Below are 25174 nucleotides of genomic sequence, written 5' to 3'. Positions count from 1 at the left end.
TACCAAGACAGTTCCCAGACTGTGGCTCAGCTGTGAGCCGTCTTTAGCCAACTCTTCCTGCTGGGGAACCAGAGCCTCCCTGGGACCCAAGGAGGGAGCCAAGTGGGGTGGTGAAGGACAGGGTGGGGAATGGTGGGGCTGGGGGTGCGTGGAGTCATGTTGGGAGATGGCAGCCACCATAGTTATAAAGGAAGATTTGACAGGACAGAGTTCTGAAAAATGTGACCCCAAAATTTTTGTTTTTCACGTACTTTGCTCCCCACCCTCCTTCCATCCTTTTCTCTTAGCTCATTGTCCTCATAATGTTTCAATCAGAGAGACTTTCCACTTAAAATGCGATTCTGAGCAAATTGCTTAATGTCTGCAAGCCTCAATCTTCCCCTCTACAAAATGCTAGTAGTAAAATAATAGCTTCTATCTCCTAGGGTTAAATGACATAAGGTCCTTGGCACAGAGCATACACATCTTCAGTGGTAACTCCTGTCCTAACTGGTCGAGAAGTGGTGGGAGTGGCACAATGGCAGGGACCAAGTACTGTGGTGGCCAATCAGTCTTTTTACTTAACACTCTTCCCTCTATCGTCAATTTATAGTGTTTGAAAAGTGGACCCACCAACTAAGCTCTAGTTTAAGAAAAATTACTTCTCTGTTAATATGTTTACTGACCAGGTGTGGTGGCTTACGCTCATAATCCCAGCACTTTGGGAGGCCAAAGTGGGTCAATTACGTGAGGCCAGGAGTTTGAGACCAGCCTGGCCAACATGGTGAAACCCCATTCTCCACTTTAAAAAAAAGTGTTTATTAAATATTTTGAGAATCCCATTCATCTTACTTCACAAATATTTATAGAACATCTGTTGTGTGCAGAGCATTGTGTTAGACCACAGTGGGAGAGACATTGCTGATGATAGTATTATCCTTGAAGGTTCAACCTGGTGATCAGAAAGATAACATAAACACAAAATGTGTAGTGCAACGGTAACTATGCCCACTGAGTGGCTGGTCTGACAAGGCTTCCTCTCGTTAGAGAGTTCCAAGCCAAGTCTTGGAAAAAGTGGGATTGGTTGAAAGAAGGGGAGAGAATATTCCTGGTGGAGGAATAACTTGTTCAAAGGAACAGAGTAAAGAATTGTCACGTATATGGTAAAAGCAAGAGAAATCAGTTGGTCGGAAAAGAAAGGACAAGGTTGGAGAATAAGGTAAAGTGAGACTAGAGAAGAATAAGGACTGTGGTGAGCAGGGGATGGAATGAGGCTTTAGATGCTGACTAGGCTGAGGAACTAGGTTTGACAAGCTGGGCTCTAGTGAGAGAACCAAAAGGTTCTCACAACTTAAAAGGAGGCCAGTTCTTCCAGGTCACTATCCCAGGAACTCGTCTGGATGTACAGAACTATAAAAATCATTTAAGCAACACTGCTAGACAGAATGCCCAACAGGTAACAGATACAGAGTACCCAGAGAGATCTGATCAGAAACAAGAATATTATGGAAGAGACAGGGCTTGAAATGCATCTAGCAATGTATTTTATATTTTACTTGGTGGTGGGGCTGCTGACAATCGTTGCCTTTCTGAGTGTTCCAAAGAGTTCAAGGATTTCAATGTAACCCATTCATAAAATGTGCACACCCAGGCATGTGTCAGGGTATGGAGATCCGTGACTGTGGGCATTTGTTAGAGAACTGTGGTTTCACAAGGGCTCATCAGTGTGTCCCTGCCTGTTCCAAAGCAAATCAGTCCCTTCCACAGCCATTGAACTCTTGGCCTTTCCGCTGAGCCTGCCAGCAAAGATGTTAATTAGTGCCAACTATAACAGTGGATTTTCCCCTAGTGTTTGGTGGTGTACACACCTGTTCTCTAGAAGCTGGAACGAGACCAACTCAGTTCATTTGGGACACTGAACACCTGTCAGATGGTAATGACAGTCAGTCCCCAGCAGCCTCAGCCAGATGTGATTGGCTGACCTAGATTACCCTCCTGAATCTCTTTTAAATGAATCCTCCACTGTGCTCCAAACCTAGGCCTCTCTGAGTCTTGATCCCTCTGTGTGTAGGTCAGTGCTTTTAGGACTGAGCTGTCTGAAATCCCTGCCTCTTCTGCCTTTGTCGTATTAATTTTCTAAATCTGTGTAAGGGAGACAGCTTCTAGGAGGGATGCAGTTTTATTGTACAGCTCTGATAATTGGCTCAGAAAAGGACATCCCAAAATCTGTGTCAAACAGTGGCCTTTTCCCTGAGTAATTCAGGGCTCTGTTTTTATTGGAGGAGTGAACAATGGAAGATGCTGTTACCTTTATTTTCTTTTCTGTATTTGGGCTTCAGAGTGATGAATCACAGAACACTTTATCCTAAATCTTTGATATTATTATGTTTTTAATACTATGAAATAACATGGAACAATATATATACGGTGAGATTAAGTGGAAAAGACCAAATTAAAGTAACATATAGTATATAATTATAACTTTGTATAACTACAAATTCATGCATTAAAAAATATTAAAAGTAAAACATACCAAAATATCAACAACATTTTATTTGGTTGGAGAAACTATAGCTTATTTTTCAATGGCTTATTTTTTTACTTCTTTATATTCTTTAGATTGTATTTAAAGAAGTATGTTCTAGTCTATGTTAATGTTAATGTCTGCAAGCCTCAATCTTCCCCTCTGCAAAATGCTAGTAGTAAAATAATAGCTTCTATCTCCTAGGGTTAAATGACATAAGGTCCTTGGCACAGAGCATACACATCTTCCCAGCAAGCCTGAGTTCAGGTGTTATAGTTATTATCTCCATTTGATAGAGGAGAAAGCTGAGGCTTACAGAGATTAGTGACAATAACATAAAATTTGTTAGACAAAAATAACTTGGCATCAGACCTTACTATCTCAAGCCAAATAATTGGAAAAAGTTCCAAAAGACAGTACCAAGTTACTAAATGAAATCCTTAAGTTATCAGTTCAATCATTCTCTGTAATTAATTTTATCAGTAAAGAAACTGGATAATCTGTCATTTTTATGGTTTTAAAATAGTTTTTAAAATGAAAGTTGGAAAATCATTATTCAGCAGCCTGGTGCCCAAAGTGTGAATAACATCTTTTGTCTAAAGCAAAGTGAAATGGTACTCATGTCTTCAGCAGGGAGGAGGGAGGATGAGGATGTGGATGTGGGAAGACCACCAGAAATCTGCATTCAGGCCAGGTGTGGTGGCTCACACCTATAGTCCAAGCACTTTGGAAGACCGAGGTAGGCAGATCACTTGAGGTCAGGAGTTTGAGACCAGCCTGGCCAAAATGCTGAAACCCCATCTCTACTAAAAATACAAAAAAAAAAAAAAAAAAAAATTAACCAGGCATGGTGGCGTGCACTTGTAGTCCCAGCTACTCTGGAGGCTGAGGCAGGAGAATTGCTTGAACCCAGGAGGTGGAGGTTGCAGTGAGCTGAAATTGCATCACTGCACTACAGCCTGCGTGACAGAGCGAGACTCCGTCTAAAACAAACAAACAAACAAAAAAACAAAAAGAAGAAAATGAAATCTGCATTCAGACCCAGGGCTTGTCTCTCTTTCTGTGGCCAGAGAGTGGCCAAAAGTTTTCACACTTGCACATTCGGAGCCAACCAAGACAGTCTTAAGGTGACCTCTTGTTGCTGTAAATTCTTTGACATTACACCTGCCTATTTTTGTTCTGGGCTCTATACTCATGAGTCTAGGACTGTTACAGGAGAATGTGACCCTGTTATAGACTCAACATTACACTTAAGTAAACAACATCAGGCGGTCTCCCTGTAGGTGTCAAATGTTGTCGTTGGGGCTGTATAGTAGGAATTTTGGAGAAAGGAGGAGCACTGGAATTCAGAGCGGTCAAGTGAAAAGTTCATGGAGGAAGTGAATCTTATGGCTGTGGAGAGGATTCGGATAAAAATAAAGCAGGGGAGAGTGTTTTCAAGATGAGGGGAACAGAATGGAGAGAGGCCAAGGTAGCAGAAAGCACAATTTGTCCTGACTGCATAGTAAGTACTAATACCTTAAGGGTAGCGGATAGACTGCCATCAGATGAGGGAGCTCAATGAGAGCCGGAGACTTTTCACTTGACATCAACGCCTGCTGAATAACTTGTTAGCAATCCTCCCAGCAAGCCTGAGTTCAGGTGTTATAGTTATTATCGCCATTTGATAGAGGAGAAAGCTGAGGCTTACAGAGATTAGTGACTGGCCTCTGTCTCATGGCTGTGGCAGGAAAAAGGGAGGTTGCATTCCATGTTTGTGTGAGTCCAATCATCATACACTTTTTAAGGAATTAAAGGTCTGGGATTACTGGAAACATGTTGGTGTCATCGGCAGAGACAGGGAAATTGGGAAGGAGAGGAGAGCATAATTAGTGTGCAGAAATTTGGAAATGCTGACATTGGACTCCTGGGGAAATTGTCAGTAGCACAGGCATTGAAGAGGACATCGGGCCTGGAAAGCAGTGAGAGTAGATAGCTTTCTAAGGAAGAAGCTGTCAAAGACACAGCTCAGAAACACCCACAGGAGAAGCAATGCCCATGTTTCCAAGGTGTTTTCAACAAGTCTGGGGGTTTATTTAGCTAAAAAATGTCTCAGTAATTTGAACTCTTCAAAGAGAATGTTATAAAAACAAAATCTGCTTCCAGGTGGTGGAATTTGAGAAGGAAAGGATTTAAAGGAAAGAATCTTGAAAAGTTGCAGCCTGTGTTCTTGGCAAAACCCTCACATTTTATTGGAGAAACGAAGATGTTTTGACTTACAGGATCACTTAAAAGCATCTGAAAGCAGTAAACTTCCTTGTTATTTCCCTCCTATCCCTTAGTGAGCTTAATTGTTTTCACATTTATGAACTATTTTAAATGGAAATGCATTTTATCCTCAGCATTTTCCATCCCAGACATTTCATTCCTGCTAATGTTTCCAAAGCAAAGAGATAATCTTGGTGAACATTTCTAATGTTTCCTATAAAATCACGTTCTTTAATCCGTATTGCCATTTGTCTCCTGCCAAGTGAAACAGTCTTTCATACAAGGGAAGTGGTCTAGGAAAGTAAAGGAAGGAAGAAGCTATTTGCTATTTGTTTCAAAATGGACTTTTTTTTTTTTTTTTTTAAATGGAAATTGATCAGTAGATGTAAGGTCAGAGTGAGTGAGTGCATGGATAATTTCCTTTCGGAAAGACTAGAAAAACTGAGTGGTTGGGAAGAGGGCATAGGGGGCCACAGGTTGGCCCCTCCCTGCGACCAGGACACCCTTGCCTGAAGACCCAGGCTCCTCCTGCCTTTATCCCCAGACGGGAAAGTTGGAGCCCAGCTCATTGTTTAACAGGCATGTCGAAGCCTACAGGGAATCCAAAGTCTCTTTCTTTGTTTGACTGATAGATTATTTTATCAGTCTCCTCCCTCTCCCTCTTAACCCCTCAAAAAGCCTATTTTATTTTCAGAAAATTTTAGATATATACAATTCTTTTCCTCAGATTTTCCTATTTTCCCTAGTGCCTCCCTTCTTCTAAAATATCCAAATTTGACTTTTTCTAAGGGATGGCAAAACAATTAAATATGACATAAATTTAAATTTCCCCTATTAATTCTATTTGCCACCACTCTAAGCCCCAACATTCATTTACTTATACATATAGATACATACACGTATGCATAGTACATGCCAGTTTTTTCCATCTCTCCATTGTCTTAAAATGTCTGTAAATATGACTTTAGTTATGTTGGCCCAGAACTTCTCTGGAACTATTTGAAACTCAGCCGGTTTATTGACATTAACTAACTGAAGGGTCCTCAGATCTCCAGGGACATCCTACAACCCCTGTATTTTGTTCCTTGAGTTGGTGTCTTTGGACTTCTTCTAGAGACATGCAACCAAGCCTTTTGGGATTTTAAGGTAATGGACGTAGGGTGGACAATGGCCAGCCTGTATCCTTTAAAGCATACTTTGAGCCCTCTGTGAGTGTCACTGTCCTTATGTTTTCTCATTTAATACTGGTAAGAACCCCGTGAAGTAAGATCTTTATACCAACAAGGAAACAGGCTGAGGGGGGTTGTTCTAGTTGTGGGTAGAGTCAGAATTTCACAATTAAAGGAGGAACACCCCTTCCTGGGCCTTTGCACCGAGTACCTAGACTCAGAAGGCACCAACAAAGCAAAAACAAGCTTGAATACTGTGTCTCTCAGACCTGCCTAGGTTCAATGAGGATGAAAGAGAAAGCCCCGCAGTCCCATGGGAATAAAGGGTTTCAGATTTGTAGCATTCCAGGCAAGATGCAGTGTACACTTAAGTTGGGGTGGGGTGCACAACTTTTTTAGTAGCCTGCAGATTCTAGGAGAAACTGAGTCTTGCCTCATCTAATTAGGGGAGGCAGGGCATTTGGTGAGGGGTGTCTTGGTGTTGCAACAGCCATAATACAGACAGCACATGTGTGCTGTTGCCTCAGGCTGTCCCAGAGGGGCCATTGGGTCCTCTTTATATCTGGAGCCAATCTGTGGCTCCCTGCCCCCTCTTCCCTAAATCCTTCTTTGGAGTCCTGGCCTTTCCTGAGAGTTTCCAGGCACCTAGGAGCTGGACTGTTGGGCCCATATATATATATGCACTATATACTATATATATGTGTGTATATATTATATCAGTATATATATTATATATATGTGGGTGTGTATATATATTATATATATGTGGGTATATATATATATCTTTAAAAACCAATCATGCTCTTTCATGCCAAATATGGTATTTGCACTTGAATTCAAATCCTGCCTTATAATTTAGGTGGAGCATCTTGTCTTACGTTTAAGGTCCAAGGGATTGAACTTAATTAGGAGATAAACTACTAAGCAAAGAAAGCAATTCTCATTACAAAGTAGCATTTGTTTGGGGAATTCAGGTCCCCCAAAACTTGTCCTAGAGACCCCTACTAATAGAGAAATTAAGTAACATCCTAGAGTCAGGTTACAAACTCATCAAATGTATAGGATTCTCCATACTTCCTCAGTGTACAACCAATGATCATTCTGTTAAAGGAATTATCTGGAGAGGGGATGGCATCTCTGTTAAGGTAAACAGCCTTGTGATAAAGAGTAGAAAAAATAGATTGTAGAAACATGAAATTGAGGATATGGACCATGGATATGGGTCAAAGGTATCTTTTATGTATCTCTTTGGTGGCCACAGTTGCTTGCAGGCTGCCCTTTTGCATGATATTGCCATGATTCTAGTTATTTTAGGTTCTTAATTTTGTTAGTTTATTTTCACCCACAGGCTAAACTTACTCAGCTGATCTGCATGGAAGCCGAAGGCACTTTGTGTTTGAACATTCTATTTAAGGTTGAAGCAGGAGAAAAGAATTAAGGTAGAAATTGATTGTTGAAGTGCCTTTGCAATTTCCGCTTTCCTAAAACAGAACATCCTTCTTCCTCAGCTACCACTAACCTTTATTTAGAACAGAATAAATCACTGGACTCAAAATTTATGTTATGCACTAAAGTCAGCTGGAAAACGACTTATCTTTTCACGGATTGTCATTATTCAAACTGTAAATTCAGTACCCTAGAATAATTTCACATCTTGTTGATGGCCTTTCACTGACCCAAAGTTCTCTCTGGGTTTTATGATGTAAGCATTGTTTGTGGTTACTCAACTCCCTTCTGCCCAACTTTCACAGAAGCTGACTCACTATTTGCTGAAAGCATCCCACCAGCGTTGCTATTGGTCAAATAAGTGAATTAAATTGAAGGTTTTGTTGTTATTATTGTTTCTTTTTTCTCCCTTTTTGTACTTAAAAAAAGATTCAGGGGTTTTTTTTTTGTTTGTTTTTCTTTTTTGGTGTTTTAAAAATTCAGATTTTGCATTCTCATGATTCTGGCATTGTCAATTATAGTTCTATGCCTTTTTTTAGAACTGTGGTAGAGGAAGATGTTTAGGTGTTTGACACTGCATATCTGCCATTCAGAACATTCCTGCTCTCCCCCTGTGCTGAAATGAAATGGAGCAGGCAGAAGTGACTCCAAAGTTGAGGGACAGAAGGAGGGGTCCTGGCAATGAAGGCTGGAGAACCTTTTATTCCCACCTCGCCTCCTGGCCCACCGGCAAACTCCTGCATTCAAATGTCCCCAGCACTCTGAAACCCTCAGGGCATCTCCAGGAGCTTCAGACTTGATCTGATCCATTGAAGAGTCAACCTAGGGAAGAAGTGATTATGAACTGACAGTCTCCTTATCTAGAGTTGGACAGAAGTCAGATCTGATTGTAGTCTGTTCCTCATCTGAGGTATGTCAGGATAGTCAACAGTTCTCCAAGTGAGAAAGTAAAAGAGTGGGTGAGGAGTGACAGATGGGGATGTGTGAGGCCCAGGCTGGCTTTAGCAGCTGCTGGGTTCTCTAGGGAGAAGGGAGAAGGCAAGGAGAGAAATGACAACTGTGCTTATTGATACGAGCCTTGGGAACCAGGCCTCTCTGACTTTCCTTCCATAAATGCTGAGAGCACACAGCTGATAAGAGGCCCTAGCACTCAGAAGGTGAGCGCTTTGGATTTTACAATTCCCTTGCCACCCTTAGCGGAAGGAGGAGTGAAATAAAGTTTAAAATGTATCTCTTTATCCTTAAAAGACCACAGGGTCTGGGTGTGGTGGCTCACGCCTGTAATACCAGCACTTTGGGAGGCCGAGGCGGGTGGATCACCTGAAGTCAGAAATTCAAGACCAGCCTGCTCAACATGGTGAAACTCCGTCTCTACTAAATTACCCGGGTATGGTGGCAGGTGCCTGTAATCCCAGCTACTCGGGAGGCTGAGGCAGGAGAATCACTTGAACCTGGGAGGCAGAGAGTGCAGTGAGCTGTGATCGCACCAATGCACTCCAGCCTGGGGGACAAGACCGAAACTTTGTCTCAAAAAAAAAGAAAAAAAAGACCACTGGAAGTCCCTTTGTTTTTTCTATTGTCAACTCAGCCCTAGACAAAGTCTGGACTAGAATCTTTGAGGCCTTAGCTTCATACATTGAACTGTTTCCCCCAAACCGTCTAAATAGAAGTAGGACTCTGAGTCCTCTGAACAGTAAGAACATCTGCAGTTCAGACCTATGGAACTGGGGCCTGCCCATTAACCTACCTGTATAAGGACAGCAAAGACTTCTGGAGCTTTTGTAAGATTCAAAATTTGTTCAGAATTAAGAACTTCTTGATATCCCGTGGCTGTTGCTATAGCACTTTTAGTAACAGCCTGTCGTACTACAAATATACCTCTGGGCATTTTGGATGGGCAGGTCTACTATTAGATGCTTTGGTTTCAGGGGATAAAGAGCAAGCTCTGAAGAGCCCTAAGTAAAGCCAGGAAGTGCATGACTTTCTGTTGGCTGCCCCACCTCCTTCTCAATATCCATCTGTTCTCTTAGAATTGATTGCTAATCTTCCTCCTAGCTGCCATTTTTTGAGCATTACCAAGTGCTGCGGAGGACGCTATGCATTTCGTTTTCCCCCTGCCGGAGTTCTGTTCTCATTTCATATGAGAGGAGAGAGGGCACTGAGGCTTACATGGTGAAGGAAACTGTGGGTGGTCACGGAGCCAGGGAAAGGCAGAACTCCTGGCTGTATGCAGTGGGAAATGGATCTGTCTCTTGGCTTTGCTTTCCTGTTCCTGCTTTGACAGCCCTTTGAAGGTAAAAGTAAGCCAATGCCTACCCTCAGCCAAAATATCAGATGATTCTTAAGGTTTTAATGTGACAACTGCTTAACTTGACTATAAGCACTTTGCCTTTGTCTCTGTAAACATTTGTAGTTTAAATAAAACTCAAAGACCAAAAAACCATAGAGATGAAACCATGGGATAGGGCTGCCATGAGGGCAGGGACTACCAAAGAGTCCTCAAATCATTCCAAGTTAGTGGTTCTGTGCTCATAAGCCAAGCATTTCACAGCACAGCTCTTGCACATAACAGACACATAAGCAGCTGATTAAAACTCAGTTCACATTCTCTGTAAGTGTAAGAAAAGCACAAGGAAAGCTGTTTTGGTTAACTTCAGTTTCTCTGAGAAAGCATCAGCTTTATCCATCAACTTCACATATGTATCTTTAAGTTTGAAATGCCCACTGTTCCTCGGTCAGCTTTTTGTTCTAGGTTGCACGTAACATTTGGATTTACACATTCAGAAAAATGAAAGAATGTTCTCTAGTTCATGGAAATTTGTTTGGCTTTATTTTACAGTGTTGTGAATTAACCAGATGTGAAGAAGGTGAGTTTAGTATGTTTGTTTACACTGAAGTGCCCTTATGATATTTTGTCTTGTTTGTCCCTGATCACAATTTTAGTGCAAACATCCTTTTGGATGATCAGTTTCAACCCAAACTAACTGATTTTGCCATGGCACACTTCCGGTCCCACGTAGAACATCAGAGTTGTACCATAAATATGACCAGCAGCAGCAGTAAACATCTGTGGTACATGCCAGAAGAGTACATCAGACGGGGGAAACTTTCCATTAAAACAGACGTCTACAGCTTTGGAATTGTGAGTACCAACTGCCAGTTAACAAAGGAGGAGAGTTTATTGCCAAGAATGTTCTAGATTCTAAGAATTTTTCAAAGAGTTTTGACATTTGACTCATTGATTTTCTGTTAGCCCGTCTTATATATTAATTTTTTGTAATCAATCAATTAATAAAGTATAAAGTCATTAATTAGAATGAACTGTATTCATAGTCATGGTTAATAGTTGCAACAAATTGTGTGTATATGTTTAAGATAGCTGACTTTCTATATATTCCTTGTAGGTCATAATGGAAGTTCTGACAGGATGTAGAGTAGTGTTAGATGATCCAAAACATATCCAGCTGGTAAGAATTGTTTTCATCCTGGCACCTATCTCTTGGTCATTTTCTGATCAAGTTCTCTGTGATAAAATTGTCTCCCTCTCTTCCAAGCGGGATCTCCTTATAGAATTGATGGAGAAGAGAGGCCTGGATTCATGTCTCTCATTTCTAGATAAGAAGGTGCCTCCCTGCCCTCGGAATTTCTCCATCAAGCTCTTCTGTTTGGCAGGCCAGTGTGCTGCAACGCGGGCAAAGTTAAGACCATCAATGGATGAAGTGAGTATATATATGGTTTTATTCAAAACTGAGTCCACAGAACCATGGAAAATCTAAACTAGATAAATTGTGTATCTAAGTGAATTGTTAATGAGACAAATCCAGCCTCCAACAGAGAATTCCAGCATAGTAGTTAGTGTTTCCAGGTCAAAAAGCCACATCATTTGGTACCTGGTAGAGGTCATTTCTAGGTGGAACCAAGACACCACAAAAAGTTTAATGTAAAGACATAAATGAGCAGTTTGCAGGGAATATTTTATTCAATTTTTTTTTTTTTTTTTTTTTTTTGAGACAGAGTCTCACTCTGTTGCCCAGGCTGGAGTGCAGTGGCACTGTCTTGGCCCACTGCAACCTCCACCTCCCTAGTTCAAGTGATTCTACTGCCTCAGCCTCTCAACTAGCTGGGATTATAGGCACAAGCCACCATGCCTGGCTAATTTTTGTATTTTTAGTAGAGCCAGGGTTTCACATGTTGGCCAGGCTGGTCTCGAACTCCTGACCTCAAGTGATCCACCCTCCTCGGCCTCCTAAAGTGTTTAATCTTCATTAAGAGATCTGGCTTATTATAAATGCAGCATATATTTTTCTTATCCATTTTTAAAAAGTTATTAATCTATCCATAGACTTAATCACCCATTCACTTATTTATTTGCACAAATAAACAAATAATTGTTTATTTGTTTCATCAACATGGCGAAACCACCATCTCTACTAAAAACACAAAAATTGGCTGGGCATGGTGGCACGTGCCTGTAATACCAGCTACTTGGGAGGCTTAGGCAGGAGAATTGCCTGAACCTGGGAGGTGGAGGTTGCAGTGAGCCGAGATTATGCCACTGCACTGCAGCCTGGGCAACAGAGTGAGACTCTGTCTCAAAAAAACACAAAACAAAACAAAACAAAAACCCAACAACAAGAAAACAAACTGGCATTTAAGAATTACAGGTTTATTTCCTCATTCCCTTCCAATCCTCCACATATTATGGTTGAATTAAAAAATGTAGAGACTTGCCCAAGTTCATAAATCTAGTTGGTGGCAAATCTGAGGCTTAAGTCAGGTCTCTTGGTATTTAGTGTGGTTTCTTTTATACCTTGTTTTAAGTCACTTAATTTACTCCTCAAAATAAAGGGGTTTAGCTAGTTTTAAGATCCCTTCTAATTCAAAATTCTATAGTTGAACTAATTTCATGAAAATGAAACAATATTCTTTATAGGTAGAGAGATAAAGGATAAAAGGAAAGATTATTCAAACTTAGTTTAATGTCTGTTTGCTTCTTTGTTAATTAGGTTCTAAATACTCTTGAAAGTACTCAAGCCAGCTTGTATTTTGCTGAAGATCCTCCCACGTCTCTAAAGTCCTTCAGGTGTCCTTCTCCTCTATTCCTGGAGAATGTACCAAGTATTCCAGTGGAAGATGATGAAAGCCAGAATAACCATTTACTGCCTTCTGATGAAGGCTTGAGGATAGAGAGAATGACTCAGAAAACTCCTTTTGAATGCAGCCAGTCTGAGGTTATGTTTCTGAGCTTGGACAAAAAGCCAGAGAGCAAGAGAAATGAGGAAGCTTGCAACATGCCCAGTTCTTCTCGTGAAGAAAGTTGGTTCCCAAAGTATATAGTTCCATCCCAGGACTTAAGGCCCTATGAGGTAAATATGGATCCTTCTTCAGAAGCTCCAGGCCATTCTTGCAGGAGCAGGCCAGTGGAGAGCAGCTGTTCCTTCAAACTTTCCTGGGACGAATATGAACAACACAAAAAAGAATAAATTCCTCCAGAAGATAAAGAAAAAAGCAAGTATTGCCTAGGCACCTGAGTATAAGTATGACCTTGAGAAGACATTGGCTCCATAAGCAATGCCAAGATAATGATCAATAGTGAGTTTGGGTGATGCAGATAAACAATCTGGACAATTCCATTCCTTTTTTCCCAAACCCTCAGAGTGCCTTAAAAAATTGTTTTATCAGGATAATTGTCTCATGACCAAATCCATGCTCAATTAGAGCCATTCAAGATTCCTTAAGATCATGGGTTCTGACTTCAGCCAAACAAAACAATCAAAACCTACCAAAAAGGGACTGGATTCTAATGTCTTCTCCATCATCCTCAGTGTGAGTCCCCAGAGCCCCCATCTGCCGAGAACATTCAGTTGGATTCCATTGTTTGGTTTAGCTTGCTTGCAAGGGTTGTAGGAAATATCTAATTTGTAAATGTTAATAGATACCTTTGGAAAGAATCACCTTGTTATTCTGATTGACCCCTCTTGTTTTGCAGTTAATCCCTGACTAGCCTGCTTGTCTGAAAATGAGCCAGGTTCACCCTTGGCTACAGCATGCTCTGTGTTGAAAGGGGATTTCATCCCAAGATCTATCCTAAACTCTTAGGACAGTTTATCATGTATTGACTATTATTACAGCTTTTTAAAAACATACTTAGTGACCTATTATATCCTAAGGAGACTATATGAAATGTCCATCAGGTAATTTTTATTCCTGAGAAAATGGCTGATCAAGGGCCTAGGTCAGCTTTTGGTTTAATCTACACCTTCCAATTCTGGGCCTTCACTGCTGCTATTTCTTGGATCTCCCTCTTTTGAAATCCTACCAATCATTAGAGCTCTACAAAACTGCCATCCTCCTGAAAGCTTCCCTAATCTCTACAGACAGAAGTACTCCCTTTATCAGTATTGCCATAGCAATTTCTTTGTATTTCTATTTTATACTTATCACTTTCTGAATTATATCAAAGCTGCTTGTCTCTTTTACTAGGTTGTAAACTCCCTATATTGGTTTTCTATTGTTTTTGTAACACATTATCACAAATTTAGTGACTTAAAGTAACAAATTATTTTGCAGTTCTGGAGGTCAGAATTCCTTAGCATTCCTTCTGGAGGCTGTCGGAGAGAACTTACTGCCTTGCCTTTTCCAGCTTCTAGAGGCCACCTGCCTTCTTTGGCTCATGGCTTCTTCCTCCATCTTCAAAGCCAGCAATGTGACATTTCAGATCTCCCTCTCTCTCTGTCTCACCGCATCTTCACTAACCTCTTCCTCTCATTCTGGCCCTTCTGCCTGTCTTTTATAAAGACCTTTGTGATTTCACTGGGCCCACCCATAAGCCAGGAAAATCTCTGTGTCTCAGATCCTTAATTTAATTACACCTGCAAAGTCCGTTTTCTCATGTAAAGTAACATATTCACAGGTTTCTGGAATTGGGACGTGGACAGCTTCGGGGGAACTTTACTCTGTCTGTCATACTCCCTGAGTATGTAAGGGCCATCTCTTCAGAACCTAACGTGTCATCCTACACAGAGCAGGTGTTTCCTTATAAATTAAGTTGAATTAAATTACCCCGATGAACCCACATAGTCGATAATTCAGCTATAAGAAATACTGCTGAGTAAATATTGACTCTTTATGATGATGGATAGAAACACTGAAGAAAACCATTTTCAGAGGATTTACTGAATCTTCCTCTCCAAGAAGCTTGTAACAGAAGGGTAAACCTCTAGTTTCTTGTCCAGCAGAGGAATAGGCTCATGTCTTTTGTTTTATTTTATTTATTTTATTTTATTTTTTGGTGAGTCAGTGTGGTTGGGTTAATCGTACTCACATTAGATTCCATGTTGAAGAACAACTAATCAAAGAAGAAAATCATCAGGAATCAGAGTGAGATTAACAGACCAAGGTCAGAAGCATGGAGTTACAATTCTCCAAAAAGGCACGAAGTGAGATTAAAAACACAGTGAGTCTTAGTCTGATTGACAGGCTTTATACAGGCCCTGGGTAAGCAGTTGGGAGAGCCCATGCCCACCACTGCTCTGTGGGGTACCTGGCTGCCCAGAGCTCTCTGCCCCATCTGATCACCACACATATGAAAGGGTTGGACTAAACTTCATGTAACTTTTATTCCTGTGACCTGTCCTAGTTTGGCAATTCTTGATTACACATGTTAATGAAAGGAAGCAGCAAAAGTCTTTGACATTTGGTTTACATATTGCAAACCATTCTGAGGCCCATTTAGCTTATTTTAGAGATGTAATCTGAGATTATATTGGCTGAATTGGGAAAATTAGCCTGGAATCATGTGAAGTTGCCACTAATAATTCACAAAAGAGATCATCAAGAATCGACTCTGTGTTAAACTGTTTTCACTTAGAATATGGACCCCACCAATACATTCAATGAAGGGTCATTAAGGAAGCTCTGATTAACACCAGGCCCATGCAATTACTCAGCACATATAATCTGTTGGTATTATGTTGATTTGAACTTGCTTAGCCGACTTAAAGCAGGGTTTCTGAAACTGTAGTATGCATCAGAATGACTTGGAAATCTGGTTAAAAACACGGATTGCTGGGTTCACCCAGCTTCTGATGCAATAGGCCTGGGGTTAGAAATTTTGCTTTCTAATAAGTTCCCAGGTGATACTGATGCCAGTGATGTGAAGCCCACTCTTCACATCAGTGAAAACCACTGCCTTAAAGTGCTCTTAAATTGTTAGAGATTGGTAGATCTTACCTTTCCATCACTGGTATGTTTTTTGAGAAAAGGATCCTTTCTTTTCATTCTGTTATATTAATCCTATTACCTAGGATGTTGGTTAGCACAGAGTGGGAGCTCTAGAAAGATTGGTGACCAATGATCTTATTGACTAGATCATCTTTCTAGAGTATGACTATTTTGGACACCTCAAAGATGAAGTCAAATAAGCTGGAAGTGACCTGATTAATGTTGTGGTAAGCAGATGTCACTGTGGCTGGGAAGTGCCAAATCTTCTGTTGAGTGATTCAGTCTTCCTGATTAGATTTGCCTTCTAGTGGGTGTATTAATAAGCATTAGTTGATATGAATTAAATGTTGCACCTTTCTATGGGTAATAAGAGGATACCTTTATGGTTTCATGATGTGGAGATCAAGATACATAAGAAAGCAAGAGTGAGCCTCCAGGTGTTCCCTCTGATCAGTAAACATGAATTTATAATTTCATTTACCCTCATTTTTGTAATGCACTGTGAGCAATCCTCCAGGCAGATCCTATTTACTAAGCTTCTTCAGGCTTTTGTCCCATTTTATAATGCCTAAACACATGGAGAAAACATTTTGTTGTTTTTGAAAATAGGTATGGGATTTCTGACATAATCAATTTTATTGACTTCCTGAGAGTTATAATGATCTGTGACTCTCTGCATAATATTGTAGTTTTACAGGGTGGCACATCACCCTGTGTAAAACAACTTTTATGACCTGAGGACTGATGAGTACAGGAAGTGAGGTTTATCATGAGTAGCATTTATTAAGCATCTGCTAGAATCAAAGCACTGCATTTGCTACTAGAGTACCAAGTAAGACACAAACAGTTTAGTAAGGAAGATAGGGTGTCTACCCAAGTCAACAGTTCAGTGACATCTGTTATTTGAACCACACACCAGTGGAACTGAAAGTAATTGCTGAAAGGGTGAGAAGAAGGAATAGATTACTATGCATTTTTGAGAAGGTGAAGAAGGCTTCTTGGGGAAGGTGTCTAAAAAGAGATAAGGAATTAAGAGAAATAGAAAAGAGCACTGATGAAGCACTCAGGATGGTTATTCAAGGAATTGGGGGTTCACAGCAGCTGTGCACAACCATCCCTGACACCATAAAAATGGGGTAAGGGTGAAGGGAACTGGGTCTAGAGCTTTGCATGATTTTTCTGGCTAACCGTCAGAGTCACCCTGAAGGCGTGACTCCCATCTTATAGATGAGGACACTGAATCAGGAACCTAACCTGCTGAAATCAAGTCCTCCCAGTCCTCCCATCAGGTCCTCCCAGATCTGGAGGAGCCAGGATTTGAATTCACATTTGTCTGACTTCAAAATCCATGCTTTTTCTCGTGTTCCACTTTGCACAATGGAGCCACTGCCAGTTCAAGCTCCTATGAAGAGGGATGGATGTGAAAAGTCATTTGCTGATTCCACAGACTTTTAGTAGGTACCGTGTCTCCTGCCTTTTTCACTATCCTACTCCTCTGCTACAAATTCTTTGCTACAGGCACCCACTCTGCAGTTACTTGATAAGAGTTAAATGAATCCATCCATCCAAACTTCCATTCACTGAATAAGTACTTATCAATGGCTTCCTTTGTATCAGGCACTATTCTAGGAGCTGGGGCTACAGTGCAGATGGAAACCAGCAAATCTCACTGCCCTCATGGAGCTTACATGTGAGTGAATAAATCTCACAGAGTTCTCCTGTCATAAGTTCTGGCTCCTCTGCCAGCTCTTCCAAATAGGTTCAGAGAGGTTTTCTCCTTGTCCTGTTGTGTGACTGATAATCCCATGGCGGCCCTCACTTTGCTATTCATATGCACTAAGTAGTTTATGCTGTGCTTTGTGGTTGGCAACTGTGACAGATTCTGTTCTTTTATTGGTATGTGGTTTCTTTGGGGCATTTGTTTGGATACTGATGGCATCTTCCAGGGAGTCTGAGGCACCTACACAAACCTCAGGTCACTATCACGTGATACTGGAGTTGCCTGTTAAATTATATTTCTTCTTCCACAAAACTGCAGGTTCCCTGAGGGCAAGGTCTACATCCGTCTCATTTTTGGACCCCTAATGGTTGGCACAGTACCTGGTGCATAATATGGTTCAACAAATATTTGTAAAATGAATGAATCAAATAGTCCTTCAAAGCATCTTCAAAAGCATTAATAAATGCTATTGTCATGTAGATTGTACCCGAAGTTTATCTTTCTGGTATTCAGAATATAATCAATCCTTGCTTAAATTATTCCATTTTACCATTCTTGAATAAAACTATTAATTTTAAATACTAATATCTGAGATGTCTTTGAAAAGAAGATTAGTCATTGTATGTGTTGCTTGTAAATTTTCTCTACTGTGGAAAATATTCCAAAACCATGTCTAAGCAATGATAAACCAGTGTTCTGGCAGGGAAAAAACTGATGTTTGTTGTGTTTTGTATCTGTCTTCCTGTTCCAAATCATTTATATATACTTGATGGTCTATGGAATTGACTTGCAAGTATTTTCCTGGGAGGCATTTTTATTCTAAAGACCTGTATTGCCTGCCAAACCTTCATTTAAGAAACTCATTATGGATGTCATCTGCATCATTGCAAACTGTTTCTGGTCATCTCTTTAAACAGCAAGATAATATTTACAGAGGTTTACATTGGCTCTTGAATATTACAATATTCTCATAGACAAACATTAATTGGAATGGAGGTAAGGTAGTAGGAATTGCTTACTTGCGGAAATGCAGGCTCATTGTTGTGTCTAGTAGGTGCTAGGTGCATTCACACATCTCTTAAGCTTTAAACAACCTATTGAGCCGCTTTCCATTTCCTTGATCTATTAGATCAAAGAAAATGAGGCTTAAAGGAGTTGGCTCTTGCCATAAGTCACACTACTGATGGAATGAAAATACAAACCAAAAACACTTTATTCAAGTCCGGGAAATATCTGCCTTGAAAAGGGTAACTTAAAAATTCAAAGTATCCCTAATTTGAACATGAAAACAGTTAATAAAGATACGTGTGTTTTTATTTTATTATTATTTATCTTGTCCTCCCATATTGGCAAAGATTGAAGCAATTGAAAGAAATGGCATCCTTGTTCACTACTGGCAGGAGTGAAAATTGGTAGAACCTTTGTAGAAGGCAATTTGGCAACATATATCAAAACCTAAATGTTGATACACTTTTACCAAGCAGTTTGTTTTGGAATTTATCCTAATGAATAAAAGTTGTCCAAGTCTTTAAACATGAGCCCAAACATATACTTCATGATGTTTATGATATTACAACATTGGAAACAACTGAAATATCCTTCAGTAGAAGATGGATTAAATAAATTCCATGCAGTTGTCATTTTAAAATATTTAGATGTATGTTTATTGCTATGGATATATGTTCCCAAAATATTATTGAATCAAAAAAGCAGACTACAGAATATACATTTAATATGAGCTCATTTATAACATTGAATGTTTTAAGATAATATATGTTTTATAGAGAGATCTTTCACCAAATGTTAAGGATGGTTTTTTTCTGGGTGATGGTGTTTGGGTGATCTTTACATTCTTCAGACTCTTATGTATTTGAAACTTTTATAATGAACATATATCATTTTTATTAGAAAAGAATAAAGTTTTTATAAAAAACAGTCATTTTCTACATTTCTACATTTACTTGGCTCTTTGCTTGGTTGTGCCCTTGGTGGCAACTAGCAACTAGTAATAATGCTTCTATTCCACTGCTCTTTATTATTTTTATCTTCCTACCTTAGAAACTGAAACTACTAAATGGATTTGTCTGGTATCCTTTGAGTAACAAGTTTTGAGAGGGCATGTGACAAAGCAATGCAAGAGGCAAAAACCAGATAAGCTGAAATACAGAAAAGCAGAGTACAGATCACAGTACACAACTGAGAGTCTTTTGTAGTTACATATTAGTTGATTTTGCTAAAATCTTTTAAAAATTACCCGTAAGATTTATACTTACAAATCCCTACTTCAAGGAGTTATCTACAGTTAAATGAGAAATCTTTGTGGAGATAAATTTTCCACCACAAAGTATTCGTTCTCTAGACTTGTACTCCACTGTCCATTTTAGTTTACATAAAATTTTTACCTTGCTGTAGTTTTAGTTGGAAATAAAACTTGCAGCAGTGCAGAGGAAATGTGGCTGAATACGGTGTTTTTCTATAGCAGGTAGAGATGGAACCTATATAACGATGCTAATGGGATTCACAATGTATTAATTATAAAGGGAAATAGCAAAGTATACTCCAGGGTAAAATAGCAACTCTAATGAGTTCTAGCTGAGAGGACTGTTTTGTGCACATAACGAAGTTACAAAAGTGTGTAAGTATGATTTAAAAACATACTTCCTAGGCAGATCCAGCTAAAAGATAAATGAGTGCTGGTTTTTAAGAGCATAAAAGAGGCACAATTTTTTTTATGATACCAAATTAATGTTTCAATGCTGCTTTGTGTTTTCTGGAAGGAAAATGCCAACTGATACAACTGTACCCTCACTGCAAAGAGTTCAGCAAAAGAGAATTTAGGAAATCTAATACATATAGTGTAAAATGGGATCATTTCTAAATAGCACATTAGAGTGAGGTTACTCTAGTGATCTTCTTAATGTTCTTAATACCATTATTCACTAATTATAATTTCATGTCGTTCTGAATGTGTATAGGCTAATTATAGTGCAGTTGCTGGACCATTAAACACTGGGTCTTATGATATTACTTTTTCTTTTGATTATAACCCAGGATTTTAAAAAAGACCTACAATGACTTCAGCCAAGGGTAAATATGAATATATGACCTTTTATTGTTTTTATTTTGTATGTCTTAGAGGAAAATTTAAGATTCTGGCATGCTTACATAGCCAAAAATGCATGTTTATATAAACTCACTGCTGGCAGCTCTAAGGCTATTACTTGAGACAGCAGGCAGAGCAATCTCTGACATTTTCATTATGCATTTGTCTAGCAGCTTGAAGAGGGGAAATAATTCATGTGATTATGAATAGCCTATCTTGCTCATTAAAATGTATTTCCCTAATAAAAAAATGATCACTGTATTTTAGAAGACATATTCTGACATGTTCCCATCTTTCTTTCTATCTCATATCCTAGCATTATCATTCCTAATTTCAAAAGCAGCTGAATGAACCAAGTAGCATCACTGCCTCCTGTTTAAAAGGTCTCATCAATTACAGTGAAACTACACCTTCATTTCACTTTAGTCCCTATTTCCAAGGACACACTCTAGACCCTATCACCACCTGCAACTGCTACATATCAGGAATCATAACATTTTTCCATAAACAAAAATAGTATGTTTTGTGACCTCATAAAGATCCTATTATCTGATCCATCAGTGTTCTCCAAAGAAACAGAGTCAATAGGATATATGTAGATGGGTAAAAGGAGACTTATTATGGGAATTGGCTCCCATGATTATAGAGGCTAAGAAGTTTCACAATCTGCCATCTGCACACTGAAGAGCCAGGAAAGTCAGTGGGGTAATTCTGTCCAAGTCCAAAGGTCTGAGAAGGGGGTATTGGGGCACTGGTTTCAGAGTCCAGAGGCCTGAGATCAAGAGCTCTAATGTCTAAGGGCAGGAGAAGATGGATCCTCCAGCTCAAGAGAGAAAGTGAATTCTCCCTTTCTCTGTCTTTTTGTTCTATCTGGGCCCTCAGGAGCTGGGTTGATGGCCACCTGCATGATAAGGGCTTCTTTACTCAGTGCACCAATTCAAATGCTAATCTCTTCCAGGGGTGCCCTCATGGAAACACCCAGAAATGATGGTTTACCTACTACCCAAGTCAAGTTGACATATAAAATTAACCATCACAGTTGTTTAGGCTTCCTTCCCTGATGGCAGGCACCACACCTCCATTCCTGAAGGGTGTAAGTCCTTAGTGATCCTGCCTTTTTTGGAGTGTTATGATTTTACATCAACATTCACTCCTGGATGCGGAACTATTAGCACCCAGAAGTCCCTGGATTCCAGACTTAAGCCTCCCTGCTCTCATTGTGTTCATGAATCTGATTTCCTCTTGATAACTGCAGTCAATACCCAGGGCCACAGAATGACTTCTTTCTTTCTTGGTTCAGTGGCATGAAGAACCCAAAATGACAGTGTCTCAACTCCCTGGTGTGTAAGCCCTGTTGTGTCCACATGGAATCATTTCTCACTTTAGATCCAAGACCTTTCAATTAACAGAACTCAGAGTTGAAGAGAAAGAAAGCCAAAAACAGAAAACAAAACCAAAACATGAGTGGGTAGCTAGAAGTAAAAGTGAGAAGAGCCATTTTGACTTCACCCTTTGGTTGCCAGACCTCTGCATTCTGGCTGTGAATGAAACAGCACCATGGATCAGTCTTTGATTTAAAGCCTGTGGTCATCCAGCCTCACAGAGTGTTGTCCTCCAGCTGACAGCATAGCTGAGCTCTCAGTAGGCCATTTCAAAGTTCTATAAAGCGAACTGCTTTATGAAGTACACAGTAAGACCAGCAGAATTCCACAAGTGCAAGCCCCATTGCCTTATTATTTTACTTTATAATTTAATTTTTTATTTTTTTCCGAGACAGGGTCTCACTCTGTCACCCAGGCTAGAGTGCAGTGATGTGATCTCAGCTCACTGCAACCTCTGCCTCCTTGGTTCAAGTGATCCTCCCACCTTAGACTCCTGGGTAGCTGGGACTACAGGCACATGCCACCATGCCCAGCTGATTTTTAATTTTTTAATTTTTTACTTTTCTGCAGAGACAGGAGTCTCACTCTGTTGCCCAGGCTGGTCTCAAACTCCTGGGCTCAAGCAATTCACCTGCTTTGGCCTCTCAAAATGCTGGGATTACAGGGATGAGCCACCAAGCCCAGCTGCCTTACTTATTTGACTGTAAAATGAGTTCTGCATCAGAGCTGTATTTAAAGAGATACTATAAACCTACCAACCAAGGTCCTGACAGAGGCCCTGTGGGCAGGAAAGGCAAATCCATATCCAGACTAAGCATCAAATCTAGTGAGGACAAATCACTGCTCCTTCCATGCTAGAAGGGCCCACTGCAGTCAACCTGTCACCAAATAACTAGAAGGCCAGTTCCCCTGAGGAATGATGCCAAGTTAAAGCTCAGCATTGACGTCTGCTGTTGGCAGTGCAGGCACTTGGCTGCAGTGATAACCACATCAGCTTCAATGCAGAGAAACCCACACATAACTTTCATTCCTGTTGCCATGGCCACATAATACCCCCTACACCAGACTTAATGCTTCTGGCACTGAATCTGGAACCAAGTTGTTTTGAAAAATATTGTCTTGTACGCCTTCGTATTTCTTACTGCTCTTGGGAGGGGTCTATGAACACAAAGCATTTAATAGGTATTACGTTGCTGGCATAAAGGATGGAAAGAAAGGCAAGGGAAATTCCAAGTAGACTGTGGCAGAATGAAACAGCATAGAAACCACAGACGAGCATGTAAATGAGCCTGAACTGATGGAGAGCAGTTAGAAAATAGTACAGAATAATTCGAAGAAGTAAAATCTGGTATTTCACAGAGGCCTTTGAATAACAGGTTGAATAACTTACACTTTATCTGAGAGGAAGGCCTTAAGCATTTTAATCAATTAAATAAAATATTACGAATTGATAGACACATAAAAGTAATCTTGCACACCTTTTGATGAAAGCAGATATCCTCTCTAGAAGGCCTTTTGATGAATTCTCATCCAGGATGTGCTGGAAAAAATCCCAGGGAGAGCATTATTTTGAGAAGAAAGGAAGAAATCATTTTTCCGCTTTCCTGCAGTTTCTTTCCTACTTTTATAAGGAGGGGTGGCATGTACTCATGGTGAGAAGGTGAAGGCCTGCCATCTCGGGCTGGGTTAGTACCAGGATACTGATGAGGCAGGGCCAGGGCACAGGTAGGCTCTGAGACTCTCTCCAGGGGATCACTTGCCCCTCACTTCCTGCTGCCTCCTCACCTGCGTAGAAACTGTAGAAAGCGCAGCCTGGACAGGAGGGGAGGTTGTCGGAAGCTCCCCTCCTGTCCAGGTATAGGTCCCTGCTGAGCTCGTTGCTGTCCTTTATCAGCAGTGTGGGAGACTTTCTTCCTGGCTCCCCTAATTATCTTTTGCTTTGAAATCTAAGCAGGTGGATGAGATGTGATTACCTTTCCCAGGCAGCCCACTGCATTAACAGCTGTTTCTACCTGGCTGAGAGTTCTCTCAGACTGGACTTCATCTGCTTCCACTCCTAGGCATTCAGAATAAACCTAATTTTACTCCTGTGTATATTCCTACAATGATTTTAAAAGGTTATTATTTCTCTTTTTCTCTCATCCTGAGAAAATAGCGGGAAAATTTTTAATTTTAATTCATCAGTAACCCTTTTAACATTTGTCATCCTAAATCCAATGTAAAACCTTAAATATGCCAGATGAAAAAAATCCTCATTTATTATGTTATTTAATTTGGGTAGGGCTCTGTTAATTTAGTCTAAGGTTGTGTAAGTGTAGATGCATGCATGCACGCACATGTGTGTATATGTGTGTTGAAGTCATCATTCCATATTAGTTCTGACCTTGTGGATCTACCAAGGCCTTGGGGTCTTTTTCACATAAACTGCCAGTAAAATCTCCTTCAACCTTTCCTTGTGCAACTGATTTTTATACACTAAAACAGAGCTCTTACGTTTTTATTGTTTTAATACTACTCAATTATTTTTAAGCGATTTTATCTGCATCATAGTTCAGTGCTATCTTGTTTGTTTTCACTCATCGATCCAACTCGAGTTGGATAACTCTCCATTTCCTACCACTTTCCTCTTGACCAGTCAGCTCCATCCATACTCACATTCTCGCAGGCCAAGCTTGTTCCCATCTCAGGACGTTTGTGCTTGCTGGTCCCCTGCCTGGAATTCTCTTCCCACAGAATGTCTCCCTCTGCTATTACTCTCTATTGTCTTTTTCATTATGGCGATTTCCTTCACTTCTTTTGTCACGACGTGACATTATATTAGATATTTATTTGCTTATTTTTCAACAGCCTTCTTCCTTAGAATATAAAACCTATGAAGTCAAGGACTTTAACTTTTCACCACTGGATCCCCAGAACTCAGAAAGTTTCCTGAAACATAATAGATGCTTAATAATCATTGTTTGAATACATTAATTAAATAGTCATTTAAATTCTTAATTTGATCAGCCAAACTTTTTTTTCGCTCCTCCTTCCAGATTGTATCATTGACCACTTGGGTAAAGCTGCTTTCACCATCCACAAAATTGTTGATTAAAAAGTGCTGTACAGGATAAAGGTAATTTCAGAACCACATGGTCCTCTACCAAATAGTCTCTATTAGGTTTACATCTTTTCAATTATTAAAAAATCTTTGGAAACCGGATCACGAGGTCAGGAGATCGAGACCATCCTGGCTAACATGGTGAAACCCCGTCTCTATTAAGAAATACAAAAAACTAGCCGGGTGAGGTGGCAGGCACCTGTAGTCCCAGCTACTCGGGAGGCTGAGGCAGGAGAATGGCGTGAACCCGGGAGGCAGAGCTTGAAGTGAGCTGAGGTCCG

The 25174-nt window shown here is 40.1% G+C and overlaps 1 protein-coding gene across 3 annotated transcripts in view; it reads left to right on the top strand.

The window, feature by feature from the left end:
• Positions 1-19243, top strand: part of IRAK3 (interleukin 1 receptor associated kinase 3) — a 59744-nt gene extending 40501 nt beyond the window's left edge. For all 3 annotated transcript variants that reach the window (XM_017871577.1, XM_017871575.1, XM_017871578.1), the window contains 4 exons: positions 10309-10507; positions 10770-10832; positions 10920-11084; positions 12372-19243. In XM_017871577.1, the coding sequence (XP_017727066.1) occupies positions 10309-10507; positions 10770-10832; positions 10920-11084; positions 12372-12848 (904 nt within the window). In that variant the 3' untranslated portion in view covers positions 12849-19243. The remainder of the gene's footprint in view (positions 1-10308; positions 10508-10769; positions 10833-10919; positions 11085-12371) is intronic.
• The last annotated feature ends 5931 nt before the right edge of the window (positions 19244-25174 follow it).

Source organism: Rhinopithecus bieti, unplaced genomic scaffold, assembly GCF_001698545.2.
Source record: "Rhinopithecus bieti isolate Rb0 unplaced genomic scaffold, ASM169854v2 scaffold_5924, whole genome shotgun sequence".
Lineage (NCBI taxonomy): Eukaryota > Metazoa > Chordata > Mammalia > Primates > Cercopithecidae > Rhinopithecus > Rhinopithecus bieti.
The sequence above is the reverse complement of the archived record's forward strand: the minus strand, read 5'-3'. Positions and strand labels throughout refer to the sequence as shown.